Here is a 19,514-nt window from a genome sequence, read left to right on the forward strand (position 1 = left end):
TAGTTATATTTTTAAATACATATTTAAGCATGAACATGTGTTTTACATGCCTTGACAGATAAAATAAAAATTCCCCAACAGTAGTTTAAGCAGAAGATCGCTTACTATTTCAAAAAATGTTTTATTTTCTTCTGAGTCACGCAGTTAGTCTTTGAAAATAAAATTTCTGTTTAGTCTGACAGAATAACAAAACTCCGCTATCATAAAAATTCCATATTCTAATACTGAGAATACTGATATAGCATAGTATTTCTTCTCTCAGTGCTGATAGATTAATTTCTGGAAATATTACACTGAATTATTTGCTTACAATAACTTTAAGTGGAGCAAGATGCTATCTGTCAAATATTTTTTAGGCAGAAATTAAAAGGTATTATAAAATAGACCACTATTTATACTCCAAGAAGTGATTACCACCCACTGCTATTTACCATCTATTTACCTGGTTATGTTTTATGAAAAATTACAGTTTAAGAGACATCCAATATCTTAGAATGTTCTAGTCTGAAAAAAAGAATTTGTACCAAACAATACCTGATTTTCTGACTGAAATTGTCCATTACTGCAAAAGTGGTTCTAACGTATTTTTAGCAGTGGGGTTCCAAAGTCAGAGGAACAGCGTCTTCATCACCACTTTCTCCTACACATAGCTCTTTATTGGCAAGAGACAGGGTAGGAAGGATGACAGAAACATTTAAAAATTCTCATGAGTGTGGGTCTTCCAGGTTTAAGGTTAATTACATTTACTCATTGTGAATTATTGAGAAAAGGACATATGTCCTGTCTGGGATGTTATTTTTCGAATGTCCTTCTACATTAATTAAAACCACAAAAATAATATAAAGACTATAAATATCTATGCAATCAGTAAATTATAACATATGAACCTCTCATTAAAAACACAAACTGTTGAGACAGCACTAAAGCATTCAACAAGATAAGGATACATATAAAAGCTAACACTTAAATATGAACATCACATTCATAGCACTGGTAGACTTTTTAATAATATCCTTAAATCTGTAATATTCAAATATGCACAACTATGCACTGAAACTTGACATAATTTGATTCTACTCAACGTACGTTTTCAACACCTGAGGCATTATCTTAGAAACACTTCCACTGAGACATTACAAAAATATATCAGAAACATCAAAACAGAGACCATCTCTTTGGTACCTCCATCACACATGCACACTTTACTAGAAGTGAGAGTTAGATCAGAGAATTCTCTGTTAGAATTTCTCAATCTTTACTTGTGTAGAATATCCACAGAGAATACACTACCATCGTTCCCAAGAAGCAGAATTTTGTCAAATTTCCACGTAATCGCTGCAGAGATAAAAAAAGAAAGACTTATCTTCCATGGTAGATGCCTACCCTACCACCGCGCAGCCCCAACATGACACAAGATGGGGGAAAAAAGCTTGTTTCCGACTGCAATTTCCTAAGTAGATCAGAGATAAAGTTCTGCATAACTGCAAATCCTTCACTCACCCATCACTCTAAATTTGGAGCAGTCTCACTGGATATCTACTACTTCTGGGCTACGAAGAGCAAACTGGCAAAGAGATGAAGACAATTTGCAAAGGGTTCAAAAATAACAACACTTCATTGCAGACAGCACAGAAATGTACATATGGTCACTTGCACACCAACTTTCTTTATCCCAATCTCTAACTCTTAAATTCTTTATTTTCCTGTCCACAGAGACTGAATCAGAACACAGTAAAGCACAGCTATACAACATAAGGGTGATCTATGAGGCAATGTTCACAAAAGTCAAAACATGTTGAGTAGAGATCAGAGGTTTTGAGCCCTTACAAAAGAAAAATGAAAAAAAAGAAAGACATCATCATACTCCAAACACATTAACCATATAAAAGGAGTAGATGCTAAAATGATATTCCATAAAAAAAACTTACATATTTCCTATCATAACTGAAAGGATTCTTCAGGACAATGCAATAGCTATGTTTAACCTGTCACCTGTGTCTAGGTGAGAGTTTTACACTTAATTATTGTTATATGCACTGCAAATTTTACCCAGATATAAAAGCACATTTATAGTCTCTTACAGTAACAGTGGATCTATCAAAATCTAACAAAGGTTTGGTAGCTGTTTGATCTATTAATGAATTCCTTTTGTATTTTATTTTCCTGGACATCCAAATAACAATTTTACAGAACTGTACCCTGAGAAAAACCCTGTCATAATCATCTCTTGTGCCAGGCTAACCACTGCTCTCTAGATCTTCCATAAGTACACCAGGAAATGAGATTACAAAGCACCATGGTTCTGTTTGTGCTGTTTTACAGGAAGAGAAACATATTCAGTGACATACATACATGTTTACAAAACTTTTTTATGTAAGAGCAAGTATGTTAGGAGTAAAATTATGGGTATTTGCAAACAAGTATAATGACAATCTCTCCTTTCTCCAAGAGTTTGGTTCATTCTGAGTCTTAATTACTGGAGGACATGCCTACTGTTTGGAAAAGTAGTCTCCAAAACAGACTTTGCTCAAGGACAGAAATGTAATCTCTGATGGGTATGGTGGAGCTCCAGAGCCTGCTGGCGTGGTGCAACTGAAAAACAGTCCTAAAACCTCCACACTCAGGCTGATAAAACTAAGAGTTTACTGCAACATACTTTATCAATTGCAAGGCACAGCTCAGCAATCGTCAGTGTGCTCCATTGCATCCAGATAGTCCTGAAAGAATTTAGTTTTAAGGGCTATTTCACCCTTAAAAATTAAAATCAATCATCTTGATAGTTTTTTTTCAAAAAGCTACCATTGGCTCAGAAAAATAGCAGTAGTTTCTTGCTACAGGCATAGAAATTCCCCAACCATAGGAACTAGCTAAAATTCTAAATTCTAAATTCTTTTTCTTCTCATATTTATTTTTTGTCAAGTGGGACAAATGAGTAATTCTTGTTTGTTATACAGCTGTGTATCTGCGTCCTCCAAACAAGGCACAGCGAAAGTATTGGTACTTAGAAAGGAAATAAAGAGATCAGTTATATTCAAACTATGCAGCATATCACTGTTGAATTAATATTCAGCTTATTCTTTCTAAAGCTTCAATTCATTATTTATTTAGGCAAAGTTCCCATTGATTTCCCTAGGAGCTGTAGTTACAAAGAATAAGGATAAGAAGATTCAGTGCTATTTTTAATTGAAACAAAAACAATCCCTCCACACAAAAAAAAAAAAAAAAAAAAAAAAAAAAAAAAAAAAAAATTAAACCAACCCAATTACTAAATATTTTTTATTCTTATAAATAAAGAAGGGTAGCCAAATTTCACTATGATCACAAAACTATTGCAAACTAGACTACTGCACAGCAGAGAGGCTTCGCTTCCAGTCATTGACTAGAAATTATAGTGAGAGCCACAGCTTACTGGCTGAAGCCTAAAAAGCCTTCCTAATCTAAATAACAGTCAGTCTGGAAGATAGAAAGGCTTTAAAGTAACAATAAAAGTACCAGGATATTTTTATTTGTTTTATTATTGGTTTATGAAAATAAATGCTGTAGAGGGTTCTGGGGTTTTTTTTCATAATAGATTCTCTTTCACTCTATGCTTTCTTCAGAAGGGGAAAAAAAAAAAAAAAACAAACCAAAAAGCAACCCTACAGGTTTTGACAAGACTGGGGTTAAAATGGAGCTTTAGTCATGGTTTATCAAAGGGGTGGAAAGATCAGACTGTGGATAGAACAGTCAGTTTCAGCTTATTTAATTTAATGAGATTGCACTTTACCAGAACATTCTCTATGGTCAAAACATCTTCACACTTCCAGGAATGAAAGACAGTCTCACTGGTAGGACATTTCCAGCTCCTCAACTAGTCCTTATATTTTGTCTAGTACTAGCAATAGTGGCAGCCTTAACTCCTGGGAAATCCAGGAGAACCTTTGTTACCAAACACAAAAAAAGTAGACTCAGGGAGTCTTAACAGGAAATATGAATGAGTTGCCAGGTAGTATAACTTGTACAGTAATCACCTGTAGACAATAATCAATACAGCCTTGTACACTTTTTTCTAAAATTATTTACAGTAAGATATTTTGACAGAACTGGAACCCATCTCATCTAGTGTAGATGTCTACAAAGCGTATAAATGACCTAGTTACTTAGGCTAAGTCATAATCAGTAGTGAACCAAATGGCACTTTTATACCGCAAATTAATTGCCTTTGCATGTGATTTCTTCCTTCCATCTTTGTCGTGACTTCTTCACCTAAGATATATTTTTTTTCCTTTCATATTACCAGAAAGGGATTTATCTAGCTCAGATGCAAGTATCTAAGTTTCAGATTTTTAGTTTCAGAAAGATAAATCCCAATTTTCCTGTCTCTGCAGAAGAGAGAAGTTAGTCATGTATCTCAAAAGTAAGCCACATTTGCAAATAAATGAAACAATTAAATTCTCCCTTTCCCTGCTTATCTATAATTCTATTTCTAATTCCAAAGTCTTGAGCTTCAAATTACTATTTTCCTCCATAGCATTTAACATCATCTGGTCTCTAACATAATTAGTAATCCTGAAGGAACCAACTTAACCCCTCCCCTCAAAATTTTCAGATAGCTGTAGAATATCCATATCAAGCATATTCAGCCTAATTTAACTCAGGTTACAGCAGAATGCTGCAGGTGAACTAAACCAGTGTTTCGGGCTCCCTGTATGCAGCTCAGTTTGTCTAGAGCATCACTTTTATTGTGCATGTTCCCCTCAAAAGGTTTTACTCTTGCTGTCTTGCTCAAAACCTCTGCTCCAGGCCTTCTTTAATAACAATGTATTCTGTTTTCTCTTCAGTTGAGGTTTATTAGATTATATGCTATCTGACTAATATTTTTTGTATCCTATCTAACCAAATATTTAATGAGACTTTTCTTTAGTTTTTCTAGAAATTTTCTATAAAGGTATTCTTACACAATAACTCCTAACAGGTCAAGCAAATACAGATGGGGATTTCTTGTAGCAAATATTAAATATAATCAGAAAAAAATTATAAAATCTTATTTCTAGAAACAGCTAAGGTTTTGAAAAACATTTTCTACTTAGATTTAGAGGAGGACAGAGAAATACCTGAAAAAGTGCAAGATCTTCTTCAGCATTTGGCTGAAAAAAGAATGATAAAGTAATAAAAATAAATTCAAATATTCCAACGTACTCTTTCTAGCCTACTTTTCTCTCAAGACTCCATATGCAAATATTTTAATTGCTAAAATAATATTATAGAAACAAACAGACAAGGAGCAAGCTTCCTTGCTTTGAACAGCAAGGAACAAGCAATAACTTATTCTTGAACACAACTAAATAACAAGATCTACTTAATGCAAAGTTATTAGACCCACTACCCAGCTGGATAGATTTTCTAACCGTATTTTTTTCTCTATCCTTTGAGAGTTAGAGCCCTAGAGGCAGTTTTCTTCATTTGTTTAACATCTGAGTATGATATTTAAATAATAATTCTGTTGTTCCTAACTTTAATCTACTTTAAATGAAGTTTTCAGGATTTCAATCACTTTTCAAATTATTGCATTACAAATACTTATAAAGTAGATTTCAGGCAGTAAAGTTTTTACCTCATGTCCACACAATATTTTGGTCAGTAAAAAACAGCATACTAATTTGTAGTAAATACTTAAAACTTTCTTCTGAAAAGCAAAATAATTGGACACCAATCAGACACTGTGTTTCACAGATACTCTATAGAGTGTAACAGCCTGTAATGGTATACTTGCACATATACAAACAACAAACACAAGACATATAAGTAAGAATGATAAAATACATAGACATAAAACATTGCTGAGGTAAAATTTCAGTAAACCACAGTTGGCTAAACCGTAGCGGTAAAGGTGCATCATTTTTTACAAACAAATAGAGCAAAACATTTTCATCTTGACAGCATGCTCTTTCTCCTTTTTGTTTTATGTTGTTTATCAAATTTAGCAAGACAGCCCTTGTTATAATGATATTTATCTAACATATATCAGTATACTGAGAAAGACATCTCTTCTTCAATTTTTAATCTAGAAGTCACACATAGGCCCTGACTGTCAAAATTACAAGTTACAAAGAAATTCTATATTTAAGAACTACCAGATTAATTTACCAAAACACTTAACAGAATATGAGCAATTGTACAGAAACTCATCATAATCAATGTTTTCACTATTGTTTTTGCTTTTCCATCCCTCTTCATAAAACAACTGGAAACTCAGAGGGAAAAGCAAATTTTAACTTTTCTTTTCAGAAACATCTTAAAGATAATGTGCACTTCTGGAGTCAGTGACAGACACAGACATGATTAATTTTAGTACTTGTTATTTCTTCACCATTTTTAAGAAGTTGCCTGGAGTGTTCTAGGAAGGAAAGCCCTTTGAATTAGTGATGGCTCCAACAGCTCCCACCTCTGTTATCACCTTGTTAGTTTTGAGCAGCTAACATTAAACATTAAAAGCACTGAGAAGCAATTCTAACCTTCCCACAATCCTATGTGATACAGCACAGTAAAGTCTCAGATCTACATGCAGCACCAATGCACAGGTTTATTTGAGGGGGAAAGAAAATAAGTATTTTAATGCTTCTTGACTACTCAATTGTTCTTCGATTTGTTTGTCTGGAGTGGGGAGGTAGCAGAATTGAGAACAGATGGGGGAATATTCGGCCTATTTTTTCTCAGCTAAAACTTGTTAGAAGGTGAGATTGTTGAAGATTTTCAGAAGATGAATCAGTATACAGAATACTGGCAAGTATGTTATATGAGCTATTGTGCTGGTTTTGGCTGGGGTAGAGTCAATTTCCTTCACAGTGCCAAGTATGGAGCTGTGTTTTGGGTTTGTGCTGAACACAGAGCTGATAATACAGAGATTTTTTATCTTTTATTTTTATTGCTGAGCAGGGCTCACACAGAGTCAAAATCTTTTCTGCTTCTTGTACTGCCACAATGGCAAGGAAGTTGAGAGTGCATGGAAGGCTGGGAGCAGACACCACCAGAACAGGTGATCCAAATTGACCACAGTGATACCCCAGACTATACAGCATCATGCTCAGCAAATAAAATTGGGGGAAGGGGGAGGAAGGGTTGGAGGGGGACATTTGGAGTGATGTCATTTGTATTCTCAAGTAACCATTAAATGTGAAGGGGCCCTGCTCTCCTGGAGATGGCTGAACACCTACCAGCCCATGGGAAGTGGTGGAAGCATTCCTTGTTTTACTTTGCTTGTGTATGTGACTTTTTCTTTTTCTACGCAGAGAATTACAAGATTTCAGAACATTCTGAGTTGGAAAAGACTTATGAGGATCATCAAGTTCAACTTTCCTCAATCCACAAGTTTTCCTTTACCCTTCTTCATCTTGAATTGCTGGTGGGAGAAGCACTGAGTGGCTATGTTGGGTTTGGTTGATGGTTGGAGTTAGAACACCACAGACCTATAAATATATCACAAACTATTTTTTTGTGGAATTTTTTCTAATTCAACAGAGAAATGTCTGGAAAGAATATTAAACTTGAGCTTTGTACCTCATATACCATGATAGAAGCATGCATTATTTTATGAGACTTAGGCAAATCGCCTTAGTCAGAAGTTGTCTTTCTTGTGGATGAACATAGACGTAAGCTTACATACTCTTATGTAAGAAAGAAAGAAAGCAGAATGGCCACGACTAAATATTTACAAAGACATGAAGAAGTTAATGCTTCCTCTGGAACTTCTAACCAGCATTTAATCAAAATACAGTATGTCCTAACCTACACAACAAATGTAATAAATAATTAACATATGACCTACTGCATTTTCTTCCTGTGGTTGATTCTATCATACTTTGAGAATTACTTGTCATTACTTGTCTCTCACTTTCCTCCGATCATGAGTCTTCCAATCATGACCAAGTTTGCTCCATCCATCCTGCTGACTGGGCTCAGGAACACGTGTATTAATGGGAATTTTAAGGCCTAGAGCAATGGGATGTGAATTGTTGATTATACTCAGTGTAATCAATCCAAGGCTTTTCTGTGAATTCAAAGCCTTTAAACTCTGAAAAAAAAATTATAGACTTTTCTTCTAGTATTAGTTTAGATTTGATGTTGATACAAGTTTTTGATGTTACTGTACAAACATGCCAAAAATACTCGAGATGTCTGTAATGTTTTATTCATGTAAATAATTGCCCAGAGATGGCCTGATCTCTGATGAGGTCTCCACTGCTCTCTCACAGCAGTGATAGATGATAATAAACAGAAAATAAATATCAATGAGGCTAAAAGAAAATTAAGGAAGTGACTATTTTCTCCTCCCCCCTTCACATCAACCACAAGCTAACAGTAAAAGAATTAAATTTTAAATTAAATTGGTTTTGATAAACAGCACTTCAGTATATTTTTAATGCAATTCCATAAAATTGTCAGTTAGTCTATGGAACTGTTTGGCACCAATGATTAATATCAGAATGGTGTTTATTTCAAAATTAATATACAGTGTTTTCCTTGTAGCAAGCAATCCTTTCCCAGAGGATAATACTTGTACAATGACTTGCATCTGATGGTAAAATCAACGTTTGTGTTCATTCATTCCTATTTGAAAACTTCAGTTTCATGAACAGTCATTCTTGGTCAGCTTTAGACAGGTCCTCTCATCTAGCATTAATGAGAAATTCCCATAATATAAAATAAAATCAACAGCAATCATAGTAGTAGTAGTTGTAGTAGTAGTAGCGACAGCAGTAGTAATAATAATAATAGTAATAATAATAATAAGCATTTATGCATTTATAGAAATCGTGGTCATCATAGTACACATGTGAAAATCTGAATTCATAACAGCTTCTGTAAAACTGGAGAGTTTTAACACAGAGAAGTAGGTATGCAGAAGTGAGAATTTGCATGGAAACTCCCCAATTCCTCTTTATTTCTATTCACTGTACAATTTCCCTTAATAATTTTTAGTCACAGCTGACTTGATGTGTATAGACAGTTTAATTATGTTTTCTGCAACACTTCAGTTTTAGAGAGTTTTACCTCTAAAGAAAACCCTGCACCTACTGGAGTACCAATTTCTAGCAGGGTCTTAAGTGATGATTTAGTAACTTGTTGATTTACAACAGTAGAGACAGTTACCAATAAAATAAAAATGTCTCATAGCTCTAGTGGAAAAAACTTCCAGCAGTACTTGCTTTAATCTTTCATTTAAAACTCACACTTGACCTTATACGATTACTTACTAAGGCTGTGCACTTCAAACTTCTTTCAACTACACTGGAAGTGCAATTCTTTGGGAGGAATAAAGCATAGGAAACCTCTAAGCAGTACCACTACAGAACTTTCAAAATATTCAATATTTCAGTACTAATTTTTACTTCTCTTGGTTTGAAGCATCAGGGTTAATTTCCAGGGGAAACAAATAAACCACAAAATAAGACCCTAGAAATAAAATTTCATATTTGAGATTTTAAGGTCTGTTAGCTCCTGACAACCCAAGAACTTCAAAATCATTTTACTCAAAAGAGGAATATTGTGATTTCTTTAAGACAGAAATATTTCTGAACACATCAATTTTTGATCTAAGAAAGTTTCTTTGGACAACTGATATAGTAATATTACCAATGACAACATTGTAAATATTCAAGACGACATTTAAAGGTCTGTAATTTTGTCTTTTCTTACTGGCTGCTGGCCTTAAAGGCAAAGCAAAACTTAAGTATTCAGGATCTCTTACTATAGAAAGAACCATAAAATTAAAACAAGTAAGATATATTAATACGGAGGAAAAATTAAAAACCTGTCCTATTGTCTTGGATGAATTGCAGTCTATTGGAAAATCTAGCCATCAAATTAATTCAAGAAAATTAAACTTTACTTAGTTTTGTAAATGTGTTTGAATACATTAATGTGAATAGTAGAAGTACTCACTGAAAAGGATTTCAATTCCTGGTTAACATCACAAGAAGAAAGGAGTAAAGAAAGTTCAAGTAGGTAAATAATGGCTCCTGCATGGATCTACCATAATCAGTAATTACGAAAAACCTTTTCTTCTAAGGTAATTTTTTGAACAGTAACATGCTATCAAAATTCATACCATACTACTTCAGATGTAAACTGTCACTTCTAAAACAAACTGCTACTCCTACAGAAATTTTCATTTCCAAAGCAATACATAGAGGGACTTTTTTCCAGATTAGACATTGAAAATGAACAATATGTGTTAGGCTGACCAAGTTCTCTCCATAGGTTATTGTTCATTGTTTAATTTAAATATTTAATTTATTCTTCCCATAATAATATCTCGCCTGTAGCTTGGGCAGAGTTCTTGTATTTTCAATTCAGATGAGTGTTTGACATAGTCAAATTATCCAGAATTGTCTGAATTATTCCTAAATAAAAATTATTCCTAAAACAAAAAAGTCAGAATTATACCTAAATAAAAAATATTTGAATTTATTAGCATATACTTGAAAAAAAATCTGTTAATTCAATTCAATCATTTGACACAGGATTTTGCCCTGTATCTGAGAAAGCCAGTAGTAAATGCATTTTATACTTGATTTGTTTTATCCTTCAGAATTCTATACTGGAAAGAAGCTTGAGCCTCTTCTTCAAACCTTGCTTCCTAAATTGTAAGAGTGACCTCTAGTGCTTCACCGCTTTGCTGTGTGATGCAAGTCTTTTTTGCAATGGTTTTAATATGCCTCTCTGTGAGCAACTGATTTAGTTCCGTGCATAGTGCCAAATGCTATTAATGTGCAATTCAATTATCATGGTCTTGTGAAAATGGATGTATTCATAAACTGTACAATGCAGAATGATGAAGAGAATTAAAGCTGTGACTGGATTGCAGCAGGGTGTTTAACAAGAGGAACTTAGTATTCATGTTTAGGGCTACACTATGCACTTGAGTATCAAATGAGATATCATTACTGAATGACAGCACAAGATCATTTTAGTGCTGCAACGTGAATGTCTGGCTCATGGGAGCATGTTTAGTTTACAAACCATCCATATGCTAAACCCTAGGCTATAGATCCATTGAGCACTTCAAACTTCTCTGCCATGGCTCAAATGTTTCCAGGGAGCTGTCCCCTGTCACTGGGCTGTAAGGTTATTCTTGAACATTCCTCATTGCTTTGGCATACACTTTCTTCCCATAGAAGCATTACTTTAGCCCTTCTCATTCCGGTGATGCACAACCAGTGCCTTAACAGGAAGGGGAGAAAATATGCTCCGTTCAGGTTATGAGCATCTGGCATTTAGGCTACTGCACTGCCACAGAACACAAAATGAAATCCTTCAGATTACTGAAGCTAAATCAAATGAAACAAGAACAACTCAGTTCTATTACTGGATTGTAAAAGCCCTGAAAATTAATTTCTGAAAAAGTTTTTTCTTTTTTAATTTAAAGAGAATTAACCCAATCCAACACTGGAAACAGAGATTTTCAGATACATATACATATGTGTGTGTGTCTGTGTGCTTGTGTGTACCTATCTATCTATGATTTGTCTCCTAGAGAGCAAGACTGTCCTTAAAACTGTAATCATGGTCTTTATTTTGTGATAGCACTCTACTGGCTAACTCATTTAAAAAAATAAAACTTTCTATTGTAACTGTTAGCATTCTCCTCTGTAGTCATGCATGTACAATACTCCCTAAGCAATCAATGCAGAGACCTTAAAGTCTTGCTATACACATTTTTCCTTGTTACATTTCTACTGCTTTTGAACTGCACTGTGATTGCCATTAAAGTTGAGTGCCAGCTTAATCCAGGATATGCAGATACCAGCTTTCAAAATTTTCAAATGCTAAAACCCACTACACAATAGGAACATTGCACAATAGAAGTCTGCCAGTAATTTCCATGTAAGACACAATTCCTTGGAAAATACTGCACTTCAAAAGAGAAAACAAAAATGAAGATACGGCTGAACAAGCATCCCCTAGCAAAATGCTGCTTTCAGGCACTCTTACACAGTAAGCTTTATAAACAACATTCGGTACACAGACTCACGACAAAACATCTAGAGAAGAGTTTTAGAACATTTTCAGGCTAGCAGCTTCCTGACATGATCTCGAAGCATAAAGGTTTGTCTCAAAAATTAAATTTATTCTAAATGGAAAAAAAAATAATCCCGGAAGTTTTCAAAACACTCTGGATTGAGTTTTAAATCATACGCAGTACTTACATTTATTCCCTGCCACTGCCATACGCTGCCGATAAACAGACAGGAGAAAGAGCAGCCTCAGGAAGATTTCAGTGACAAAATCCATGTTCACATTCATCGAGGCACCCAAAAGAACCAGAGTATTCGGGAACCGCTGCGCTGCACTTCAGCTCTGCTGCTGCCCCTTTGGCCGCCCGTCCCCGGGGAGCTCCCCCGGGCAGCCCCTCGCTCACCGCGCTCCCGGCACCCGCGCGCACCGCCGCCTCTGCTCTCGCGGCAGCGAGCCCTGAGGAGCGGGAGCGAGACTCTCCCAGCGCCGGCAGTGGGAGGCACCGGGGCTGCGGCGGGCGGGCCGGGCCGGGCCGGGGCGGGCAGGGCGCTGCTGGCGGGCCGGGCACGGCTATGGGCGATGGGCGCTGGGCGCTGGGCAGTCCCGGCAGCGGGGTGGGGGGAGCCGGGCCCGCGAGGGCGGTGCTGGGCGGCGCGGGAGCGAGCGCTGCCTCTGCCCGCCCGGCCCGGCGCTGCCCGCTGCCTGCTGTCTGCTGCGCCTCGGCACCGCTGCCTCTGCCTCTGCCCCTGCCTCTGCCTGTGCCCAGCCTCTCCTGAGTCTGCTTGCCTTTTTTTTTTTTTTTTTTTTTTTTTTTTTTTTTTTTTTTTTTTCACATTTTCAGCTGCAAAAGCGTTTCAAGTTCTGCTCTCTCAAAGGAAAGCGGTTTGCCTGTCGCAGAGAACCCAAGCCTGCGAGTAAAACCTGCAGCTTGTTTGTGTTTGAGGAGTGATTGACTGACTGCCCCTCAGAAAAGGGCACCACCGCTGTCCCTGCAGCGCTTTATCGCTATTAATGCTGGCATTAAAGAATTGCATTCTCAACTCCTAAGCCTGAACACCTAAACATAATATGAACGTATGATTGCACATGGCTTTCCCAAAATACTTTATCCCCCAAATACCACATAGAGTGCTTTGCTTCCTATACTTTTAGAAAGCTCACTTTAAACTCCTATTGCTTGTGCTTGGGAAGTAGCTTCATTTGAGAAAGAGCTTCAGAGGAATTTTAAGTCATTATATTCAAACTATGTCCTAAAAATGTGTGGGTTTGGTTCGGGATTTTCTGTGGTTTGGTTTTTCTGGGGTTTTGTTTTGGTTGGTTGGTTGGTTTTTTTGTTGTTGTTGTTGGTTTTTTTTTTTTTTTTGGGGGGGGGGTGTTTTTGTTTTTGGTGGGTTTTTGTTTGTTTGTTTTTGTTGTTGTTTTTCTGGTTTTTTGTTTTGTTGGGGTTTGTTTTGTTTTGTTTTGGGTTTTGTGGGGTTTTTTTCAGGTTTTTAGGGTTTTTTTCTTTGTTTTGTTTTCTTTTGTTTTTTGCAAAACAGTGTGTACACTAACTCTAAAGACATTATTTCTCCAGTGTGAGAGATTTAACTGTGTGCTAGCAAAGTCGTGACATAAGTGAGGGTAAAAGCTGCATGAAAGGACCACATCTATGGCACCTTCACTGCTGCTTCTCAGCGTTTACACTGTATGAACCTTCTATGTTTTGGCAGAATTTACTATGACAGTACATGACAAAACTGCATGCCTTGTGACTGTGAGGTGTATAAAAAGCAGGCATAAATAGTATTTGTATATTCAGCCCAGTGATCCAAACTTTGTCTTCCTACTTCACGTGAACTATCTAGCAGCTCCTATATACCGATGGGATTTTTCATCTTGAGTGATCCTGCTGTCTGTGGGTTAGACACTCAGTATAATGTTGCTGGCTGTCCCTCTTCCATGTTGCTAAGACTATAGAATTTCCTGCAAATTGCCATGTAGAACTGTCTGGTGTCAAGAATAACTGTGGATTAGACATGAAACATGAATTAAGCTCCCGAAGATTCTGAATTTTTGTTGATTTTTTAAATCAGCTTCCTTACCCCTTGAAGGATGCTCTTATTCATCTACAGAAGTAAGAGTAAAATGTGTTCTGGTTTCATGCTACCTAAGCCAGACTGTGTTAGGCATTACAAAAATGTATGTCAGCTCAGCCAAAACAACAAAAATAAAAATTTTGAAAGGTGATTAATGGTGGGGTTTGTTACATTCTTTTAAAAATAGCAAATCAGCATGAGTAAGAAAAAAGGGGCCTATTTCTAAATTGCTGTATTGGGTAGAAAGGTTCAAGTTAAGTTAATCTGTTATTCATCTGGCCTTCCACTTCTCCATGTCAACTTTTATTTGAATGAAAATGCATGAAGAAACTGTATTAAAGATTATGTGAATCATAACCTGCTTTCTATCTCTCCTAAATCATCCTTTAAATTCTACATTCTGTTTCCAGAGTTTAGTACATCCACAGAGTTGCTTGTCCAGAAGCTGGATTTCTTTGCTATATAGTTCCTTGAGTTAATATTGACCTTCTAACTAAATTAATATGAGCATAAAAATGTTCCATGTGCTGCATCCCATCTCTAAAGAATATCCCATGAGATGGTCCTTGACTCTGCAGCTAGATAAAATTTCATGCTTAAAAATAGGACAAATATCTCATAAAATCTTGGCAAGGACTTTCAATGTAGTGATGTTCTTTAGGATTAGCTCTAAGATCCCCAGGGCTTTGAATCAGGAAGAATTATTATTCTAGTAATGTAATGCAAATTCAGTAAAAAGGCCAATGCCATTGTGGGTAAATATTTGTCTTATAAAATAGCTTACAGTCACCAAAAAGGAACGTCTAACAGACAAAGGTCATAGGATTTTCTGCTTATTTTTGGACTAAATTGCATGCAAATATACACATGGATATGATGTACTTTTTATAATTATGGAAAAGCCAGTCTTAGAAAAAAATGATATGCTGAAATATGTACATATGTTTCTGTTTGGACAGACAGAGTTACAGAAATCTATACAGTATGTATCTGGAATATCAAGATAGTCATCTATTTATCTAGAGATGAATCTGTGGTATCTGACACTGGTAAAGTGCAAAAAATAGCATAGCTTGACTCACACGGAATATTGCAACCTCCTCTTTGCTTCTGCATCATATCTTCCTCCTGCATCCATGAAATATTTCTGCTCACATAATGTTATCTCTGTATGCCAGTGTCTCGTTTGCCATTTCTCTTCCATAGAGTGTCCAAATTTTTCACTAACTTCTGAGCTACTTTTGTGGAACCCAGACAAGTCTTTCTGTTTCTTACAAGCCTCTTTGTCTATTGTAATTTTTAAATTGCCCCCACTCTTCCAGTGTTTTGTTTTTCTTCTCATATCTTGCTTTGAAATATCCCTCAAACACCAAAAACTTACTCATTTTATTTGCCTTTGAAATGTAATATCATGACCACTTGATTTGATAGAGGATCCTTCCCAGTTGATCTTCATATATATATTCTTTAGAAAAACTGCAAGTTCCTCAGAACAACTGTGTCTTGTTACAAATTAATCCTTACAGCTAAAACATCTGCAAAATTTAATTGTTCAAAATTTGAATTAGTTGATTTGGGTATTGCCAGCCTTCCTTTGCAAATGAAGGATCTTGACATGAAGTCCTTTTCCTTAGCAGACAAAAACTAATAGAAATAATTCCTCTTTAAAATTATTTACACTGTGACTTTTTGTCTATGAAGAAGAAACATTTTTAAACACATGCTTCTGGTACTATTGTGATCCACTTAGTCATTGTAAACCAATTTTAAAAAGAACAGTTATGAACACTTTCTTCTGCTTCTGGTACAAAATCCACTTCACAGCACAACAATTGTTTTCAGTGCGTCACAATTATTCACGACACACTATTTATTAACAAAAAAAAAAAAAAAAAAATGCTCACAAGGCACAAAAATAGAAGTGTGAAAAGTCAACAGCATCTGTACAGGCTGATTGAGAATATTTGTCTTATTCCTTCTCAGTAAATTCCTCATTCAAAGACATCGACCAGATTAGAAATTACCTATTCACTTACTACCTTCTTCACCTCACCTTTCACTAATTCAACTCCACCAAGTCCACATTTACTATCCAACTAGTATTGACACTGCAACTTTATTTCAGGAGACTAGAAAGAAAGATAAAAATTTTAAACGTTTATGTTCGTCTTTTCCTGTTTAGTTTTCTTGGTCTCGTCGTCTGCGTCATGGCCTTGGTTAACCCTCCTTCTAGTGCCACCTGCTGTAGTTGTTTTGGTATTACAGGTTTATCTTTACAGCATTTAGTCGTATAATATAGCTGGAGAATGTATCTTTTTAATGCAATCGAATTCTTTCATGATCATGTAAAATCTGCTTCCCAGTACTATTCCCAACTCTGCAGAAAAACACTGCTGTAATTGTCTGCAGAGACTGCAGAGAGCAGAAATGCTCGAAGAAAAATATAAATCAAAAATAAATGAACAGAACCACAAAATGCCAGGTATACTAATAATGATATTTGTAATGTTTTTAAGTCATTTAAAAAGAAAAAAAAATCCTATCCACATTATACTTCTACATGTATTTTTTAATCATAGATCTCTAGTAGGTATGACATAGGGTAAAAATTGATTTTCAGAAATAAGGATAGCATAACTACTAGTCTTAAAAATGTTTTGGGGTTTTTGTGGGGTTTGTTTTGTTTTGTTTTGTTTTGATTTGTTATTTTCCAGTAGGATCAGGATAGTGCAGGTTGTCTTATTGCAAAGCTGTACATTTCCTTTCAGGCTGCGCTTGTTAAAAGGGGAAGGGATGGAAGTCATGTGTATGGCTCATTTTAGCTCTTATTGCAACTACACTTATTGCACCTACACTAATGACTTCATTAAGGATTTAAAAAGTTGTGTTTTTTCTGAGACAAGACACAGAAGACAAACCAGAGCAGACATGGCTCCATTCACCTACAGAAGAATCATGCCTTTAACATTGTTGTAAATCTGTGTTGGAAGGTTGTTACAAATGTGCTGCTACACAGAGAGTAGCTTTTGCTGCTCCTGTCTGACCATTCAGGTTTTCCACCTGAAAGGTTACCATGAAAATCCTGGGGACAACTTTTCTTCAGGGTTTGTGATAATGCTTCCTCTTAGCCCTTGTGAGTCTTCTCATTTCACAATCAAGAATTTTATTATTTCCATCATAAACACTCTGTGTGTTGTGGCTCCCAACACAGAAAATAAATATAGGATACTGGAAAATGAACTTATACACAGAATCATAGATATTTTGAGGTTAGAAAACACCTCTAGGATGATAGTGTCCACCATTACCTCAGGACTGACATCTATGCTAGTAAATCATGTCTACAAGTGCCACATCCACGTGCCCCCTAAATTCTTTCAGATATGGTCACTTCATCATTTCCTAGGAAGTCTTTTACAATGCATGACCATTCTTTCAGTCAAGAAGTTGTTCTTAATATCCAATCTAATTCCCTCTGACACAATTTGAGGCCATTTCCTTTTTTCCTGGCATTGGCTGCCTGGGAGAAGAGGCCAATCCCTACCTGTCTGCATCTTCCTTTCAGGCAGTTGTGGAGAGTGATAAGGTCTCCCCTGAGCCTCCTTTTCTCCAGTGTAAACAACTCCAGAGCCCTCAGCCGCTCTACACAGGACTTGTGCTCCAGATCCTTCACCAGCTCCACTGCCCTCATCTGGACTTGCTCCAGCGCCTCAATGTCTTATTGGATCAAGGGGCCAAGAACTGAACACTTGAGGTGTGGCCTCACCAGTGCCCAGTACAGGGGGACAATCACTGCCCTGGTCCTGCTGCACACACTATTGCTGATCCAGGCCAGAATGCCATTGGCCTTCTTGGCCACCTGGGCACAGCTGGCTTTTGTTCAGTTGCTGTTGACCAGAACCCCCAGGTTCTTTTCTGCCAGGCAGCTTTCCAACCTCTCTGCCTTCAGCCAGTACACTGCCTGGGGTTGTGTGATACAAGTGTAAGACACATCGTCTCACCTTGTTGAACCTCATGCTGTTGTCTTCATTCCATTGACCCAGTCTGCCTGCATCCTCTGCAGGGCATTCCCACACCCCAGTAGATCAAGACTCCTGCCCGACTTGGTATCATCTGTGAACTTAAAAAGGATGCATTCCTTTCCCCTATCCAGGTCACTGATGAGGGTATTAAACAAAACTGGCCTTAAAAAATTTTCTAAATATTAAATATTTACTAGTGAAAATAAGAAGAATTGTAATAGTAACAGTGATAATAATAACCACAATGATAATAAAACAACAGTGTTTTTAATGTATCATATGTTACATGGGTATTTTTAAAAAATATTTTATATCAAGTAACTTGCAGAAATAAATGTGTGAATAATAAAAGGAAGTAAGAAAATAGTACTGAAGGACTTGATGATAAGGTGCTTTGGTGATTTTGTTTCTAATTAGACCATGTCTTGAAGGATAGAATATCTAAATGCATGGAGATTAGAAAGGCACAGTGAAGGCATAAAATATAATACGGATTTATCAAAGGCAGATCACAGTACACAAAGCTTACAGTTCTCTTTGATATCTGATTTCTTCCTAAAGGAAGAATATAAATTCTTGACGTTGGATGCATATGAATATGATACTGTTATGATGTTTCTTTGATAATGTAAAAAAGATGGAGGATAACAAAGTATATATGCAATTAATCAGAAGGAAAGGCAATAAAGGAAGGTGGGAAAAAATGTCATTTATGTATAAGTCTTGCTTTATGTATTCATTCATGGCTACAGTACAAATAGCAGAAACAGGCTTGTGGGGCTTATAACTTGGGAGATTTTTAGGAAAATACACTCAGTGTAGGAAAAGTATCACACAGATGACCTTCCCAAAGAAAAGTTAGAGAATATGCAATAATAAAATATGCAAGAATGTGCATTATCTGAGGCTAATATCGATGACACCAGCTGTAAGTTAGTTCTTTAGTTGGAAGCAGAAGATCCTAGCTGAATCAGCCAACTCTGAGATGAATATAATCTTAGCTTGAGCCACAATTGTGAGATCAATTGTAACCTGCACAAGGAAGGTATCTGAGCTGGGAATGGAGTGAGAGCCAAAGGGTCTGAGCAGAAATAAACAGGGGATCCAGAGACTCCCTGTCCCATGCTGTCTATCAGTGTTTAGAAACATGAGTTTGAAAATTTTCAAGAGTGGTGAAGAGCCAAGAGCCCAAGATCCATGCCTTGGATTGGGACACAAAACCCCAGATGTTCTGCAAATCTTTTCAAATATTGGGAAAGCTTTTGCTGACTTTGCCAAAGGATTCAAGTGAATCTTGAAGACTCTGGGCTGTGACTTCTATTTGATATAGATTCCTTCATCAGAAACAGACAATTAAGATGATTTTCTTTAGGTATTTATGAAGACTAACTTAGATAATTGCTCACTGAGTGTTTGGGTT

At 36.4% G+C, this 19,514-nt stretch overlaps 1 protein-coding gene across 1 annotated transcript in view; it reads right to left on the reverse strand.

The window, feature by feature from the left end:
• CNTNAP4 (contactin associated protein family member 4) overlaps positions 1 to 12,285 on the reverse strand; it is a gene marked incomplete at both ends in the record, with an annotated part of 202,905 nt that extends 190,620 nt beyond the window's left edge. Inside the window, one exon of the mRNA XM_083883231.1 lies at positions 12,189 to 12,285. Coding sequence (XP_083739357.1) covers positions 12,189 to 12,285 — 97 coding nt within the window. The remainder of the gene's footprint in view (positions 1 to 12,188) is intronic.
• Between the last annotated feature and the right edge of the window lie 7,229 nt (positions 12,286 to 19,514).

The sequence above is a fragment of the Zosterops lateralis genome (assembly GCF_965231275.1).
Source record: "Zosterops lateralis genome assembly, chromosome: Z".
Taxonomy (NCBI): domain Eukaryota; kingdom Metazoa; phylum Chordata; class Aves; order Passeriformes; family Zosteropidae; genus Zosterops; species Zosterops lateralis.